This window comes from Hydra vulgaris, chromosome 10 (genome assembly GCF_038396675.1).
Source record: "Hydra vulgaris chromosome 10, alternate assembly HydraT2T_AEP".
Taxonomy (NCBI): Eukaryota; Metazoa; Cnidaria; class Hydrozoa; order Anthoathecata; family Hydridae; genus Hydra; species Hydra vulgaris.
In genome coordinates, this window is record NC_088929.1 from 24994001 (window position 1) to 25000000 (window position 6000).

At 29.7% G+C, this 6000-nt stretch overlaps 1 protein-coding gene across 1 annotated transcript in view; it reads right to left on the reverse strand.

The window, feature by feature from the left end:
• The window catches only part of LOC101239489 (active breakpoint cluster region-related protein), a 126226-nt gene that overhangs the window by 88538 nt on the left and 31688 nt on the right, over positions 1-6000 (reverse strand). The window contains exon 3 of the mRNA XM_065807590.1: positions 4647-4781. Within this exon, the coding sequence (XP_065663662.1) occupies positions 4647-4781 (135 nt within the window). The remainder of the gene's footprint in view (positions 1-4646; positions 4782-6000) is intronic.

A 6000-nucleotide genomic window follows, 5' to 3' on the forward strand; every position in this document is an offset into this window, starting at 1 on the left:
TTTCATTTAAAAAAAAAACTAGTTCAAATTTAAAATTACTTTACAATTTATATTGATTTAAAGTTGTCTATAATAAAAAAATTACAAGTGCGCTAATACTTTCTGGAAGCACTGTATATATATATATATATATATATATATATATATATATATATATATATATATATATATATATATACATATATATAAACATATATATATATATATATATATATATATATATATATATATATATATATATATATATATATACATATATATAAACATATATATATATATATATATATATATATATATATAAATATATATATGTATATATATATATATATATATATACATATATATAAACACACACACACACACACACACACATATATATATACAGAGTGTCCCAAAAAATGTATACACATTTTAGCAGCTGAGAACTAGGTAATATTTTTTTCTTTACAGACTGAACCCATTGAACTGAGTGATGGCAGACTTGAATTTGAAGAAAGGAAATTTAATCAAAAATGCTACTGGAAGTATGAAAATGCAGTAGAAGTGCAAAGACAATTTAAGAGGGAGTTTAATAAAGAACCACCTACATGAGTTACTATCACTCAAATTAGAGATAAGTTTGAAGCTGACGGAACTGTTCAAGATGTTCATATGAACCGTTCTGGAAGACTACGTACATTGACAAGCCCCACAAAAGAAGAAAGATTATTGGAAATATTTCAACGAAATACAAGAAAGTCTTTGCGGCAAGCTAGTCATGAGGTAGGCATTTCAAAATCATCTGTCCAGCGCATCATGAAACGTTGTCAGTAGAGAAGCCACATTCTAAGATTAGTCCATGCTCTTAGTGACAATGATTCAGACAGAAGAGTACAGTATTGCAAGTGGTACTTGGAATGATGTATCACAGAAGCACACTTTCCCACAAAGATTGTGAGGAGTAATGAGGCTACATTCAAATTAAATGCTGCTAAATTTCTGTAAAAAGTACTTTAGAGATAGATTAGCTTTTTTGAGGTGGCAAAAAGAATAAAATTATTTAAGCTCATTTTTATAAAATTGGTAATTATGAATGCTATCAACATATATCGAAAAACAAATTCAATGGACCCTATAATTTAAGATTCTAGATTCAAAAATGATTTTAAGTCCAAATGTAATAATCTCAAGAGCTTCCAAAAATTTTTTTTTTTAAATGCACAGTCAATTTAAAAGACTTCAATAATTAAATATTTAAAACCCAAGTTTTTATGTTATATTTAGGGTTTCATAAAACACTATATTTGTAAGAAAACTTTTAACATCAAACAATATTATAAATATATTTAATGTATTAACATTTACTTTCACATATATAAAAAAAAGTTTCACATAAATAAAAACAAATAACTTTAATTAAACATAATATAATTGTTTGCTAATTTACAGCCTGGGAAAGAGTAATTTGAATGGACAAACTTTAAAAAAAGTTTTAATACAGTTGTGCAAGTTTTACTACTGTTGTTGTTGTTGTTGATGATTATTTATATATATATATATATATATATATATATATATATATATATATATATATATATATATTATATATATATATACACATATATATATACACACATAACATATGTATATATATATATATACATACATATACATATATATATGTATATATATATATATATATATATATATATATATATATATATATATATATATATATATATATATATATATATATGTATATATATATGTATGTATATATGTATATATATGTATGTATATATATATATATATATATGTATATATATATATATATATATATATATATATATTTATATATATATATATATATATATATATACATACATATATATATACATATATATATATACATATATATATACATATATATATACATATATATATATATATATATATATATATATATATATACATATATATACATATATATATATATATATATATATATATACTATATATATATATATATATATATATATATATATATATATATATATATATATATATATATATATATATATATATATACAGTCATGGACAAAAGTTTGCGATCACTGCAATTTTCTCATATTTTTTAATGTATTCTACTCTGAATTGCTTTTGGGCTATTTTAGTGCTACAATTTTGTACCAATTTGTGCTAATTGTCAATTAGAGTCTAAAATTGATGTTTACATGTTTATTTTCAGATATAACTAAAATATTTTGGAACATTTTATATTACGGAGACCTTATTTGAAGCAGTACTAGTTAAAATGGTACGCGGTAAAGAACTGACATGTGAAAAGCGAGCTCAGGTCGTTATTTTGTACAAAGAGAACATTTCTATAAGACAGATAGCCAAAAAGCTCGGTATTTCACATTCCACTGTTGTAGCTACTGTAAAGAGAAATCAAGAGCTGAAAAGTTTTAAATCCCATTCACGCGCTGGGCGCCCGAAGGTTACAAGCAACCGTATGGATAGTGCTATAATAAAGGCAGCAAAAAAATCACCAAGAGCATCCTTAAGTGCCATTAGAGGCAAACTGCCTGGATCACCAACCAAGAAACCAAACAGTCGGACAATACGCAGACGATTATTTGATGCAGGCTTGAAATCTTACCAACCAGCACGGAAGCCGAAGCTTTCACCAAAGAATATTCGCGATCGCATAGCGTTTTGTCAGAAGTACAGGGAGTGGACACCAGCCCAGTGGAAACAAGTGATGTTTTCAGATGAGACAACATTCACGCAATTCTACTCATTTTGTAGACATGTCAGACGCCCACCAAATCAGAGGCATAATCCAAAGTACGTTATACCAACAGTCAAACAGGCTCCAAAAGTTATGGTTTGGGGAGCAGTCTCTGGTAGCAGTCGTGCCGGCATTTGGATTATGTCTAAAAATAAAGGGTGTTTTTTTTAGAGGTATAGAACTTTAAATTGCAATAAAACAACGATGGATTATTCGATTGACAAGAATTTTTTTTTATTAGAAAGATAATCTTGTGGCATTACATTTTAAATATAATTTCTGGCATATAACCGCCACGGCTGGCTCGGATGTAGTCCAATCTGGACGTCCAATTTTTGATGACTTTTTCCAACATTTGTGGCCGTATATCGGCAATAACACGGCGAATGTACACAGAAAGTAGTCTAGCGGTGTTAAATCACAAGATCTCGGAGGCCAATTCACAGGTCCAAAACGTGAAATTAGGCGGTCACCAAATGTGTCTTTCAATAAATCGATTGTGGCACGAGCTGTGTGACATGTTGCGCCATCTTGTTGACCACAGCTCCTGGACATCATGGTTGTTCAATTCAGGAATGAAAAAGTTTGTAATCCTGGCTCTATACCTATCACCATTGACTGTAAAGTTCTGGCCATCATCATTTTTGAAGAAGTACGGACCAATGATTCCACCAGCCCATAAAGCGCACCAAACAGTCATTTTTTCTGGATGTAACGGTGTTTTGACATACACTTGAGGATTATCTTCACTCCAAATGCGGCAGTTTTGTTTGTTGACGTAACCATTCAACCAGAAGTGCGCTTCATCGCTAAAGAAAATTCGCTTATGAAAATCGGGAACAACGGCAATCTTGTTTTGGGCCCATTCGACGAATCTACGTCTTGCTTGATGATCGTTTGGCTTCAATTCTTGCACGAGTTGGATTTTGTAAGACGCATACCAAGATCCTTCCGCAAAATCTTCCATACAGTGGATGGACACAGATCCAATTCCTGTGCTCGATGGCGGATAGACTCATTCGGGTCTTCCGCAATGCTACGCTCTACAGTAGCAATAGCTTCTTCTGTACGCACCGTACGGCGTCTCTGGGGATGCGAGTTATCAATAAGAGTAAACGTGGTGCGAAAACGTTCCATGGTTAATCGAATTAACTGCTCTGATGGATGATTTTGTCGAGGATAAAATGGACGTAGAGCGCGATACGTATTCCGCACAGAACCATTATTTTCGAAATAAAATTGAACTATTTGCAAGCGTTGTTCAGGCGTGAGTCTATTCATGATGAATTGCCAAACCAAACTGAGAATAAATCACTTGTCACCTGTTAAATCGGTCGCTATCTTGAACAGTAATGCCAACTTAAAGTTCTATACCTCTAAAAAAAACACCCTTTACAACGATCAATGGTGCTGTTTACTTGAGTATACTGATGGATAAGCTGCCACCATTTGTACCAATACATGGCATCACTCATTTCCAGCATGATGGCGCACCTTGTCATGGTATCAAGGCTGTTAAGGACTGGCTGCGTTCTGAAAACATCCCGCTACTGGAACCTTGGCCAGTATCATCAACTGGATTAAACGCGTGTGGGTGCAGGAGATTATGCCAGATTATTGCAAGAAACTGTGTGAACCAATGCCAGGACGTATTGAAAGTATTCTCAAAAATAAAAGATTTCATTGTAAATACTAAAATATGAATAGACATGCTGTTTAACCTGTATAGTGTGAATAAACATTCGAAATATATGTACTGATTTATAATTTACTACTTGTTTTTCTAAATTTTGAGTGTTTTTTGTAAAAAATTGCAGTGATCGCAAACTTTTGTCCATGATAAGAAAAATTAAAAATAAAAATAAAACATTACTTTCATTAGCATATCCAAACAATCACAGTAGCGTCTCTCGTTATCAAACAAATCCATCACAAGCATTTTACGCGTTTTTGATGCTTTTATAAGTTGGATATCATCTTCAGATAATCGTGCATCTGATTTTGAAAACTTTAAAAGCAACAAAAAGAATGCAAAGATAAAATTTTTATCAAACAAAATTACCTTTTTTTATAAATAATAACTAATATTGAATTTTATTTAAAAAAATATGGAGAAAACTGATTAAAAAGCGAAAAAAGTAAAAAGACAATAACATAAAAAATTGGGGTATGTTAAAAGTCATCTTATACTTTTTAAATTTGAAGAAAATTTTGAAAACCTTATACTAAATATTTAACCATTCAACAATGTAAATTATAAAGCTTATGAAAGAAAAATATTTATAAAGTAAAACATACAGGGGTCAGTTTTTCTATGCAAATTATATTTACATAAAGTATAGCATTTCTTTACGGCTAGTAAATCATTGAAACGCAACACTTTTAAAGTTGATTAAATTTAATTTATTTTTTGTTTTGTTATTTATTTTCTTATTTAGGTAACTACATAACTATTTCAAGTATCTTTGTTTGATATTCAAATAACATGTGGCTATATTGATAAAAAGCTATATTACTAAAAACTATAAAATTACATTTATATAAACATTTGTGCGGTGTTTGTGTATGTATATCTTCATATGTATTTATATGCGAACACACACACATTATACATAGCTGAAGATTTTATATAAAAGGCCTTTTGTGTTGATAAATTCAAATCTTTTTATTGAATTTGGTAATATTACCTGGATTTTTTTTTACCTCCTAAACACATCAATCTCAAACCTGCACATTGGATGTAATATAGGTGGCATCTTCATGAATGTGTTGGCTTATGCTGATGATATGGTTCTAATTGCACCGTCTTGGTTTTCTTTTCAAAAACTATTTAGCTTTAAAAATAAGGAATCTTCTTTCCTTGTTCATCAAATACCAAGAAACATGTCCTTTAATACCAAGAAAACAGTATGTATGGTATTTAATCCAACTCAAGAATTATCTCAAACTCCTTCCTACAATTATGCATAACAGGCTGTAAAATTGCTTCTGTTGAATCTTTTAAATACCTTGGTCATATAAGTAAAAATGACCTAACCAATACTCTTAATATAACCAAGGAGGTGAAGGGTCTTTACACATGTACAAATATTTTAATTAGATGCTTTCATTTATGCACTACCAGAGTAAAGGTTAAATTGTTTAAATCATATTGCATTTGTTTATATGTTCTTTTAATACAATAATCTTAAACTGCAGACTTGCTTTTCGTAATCAGTTGATGGCTT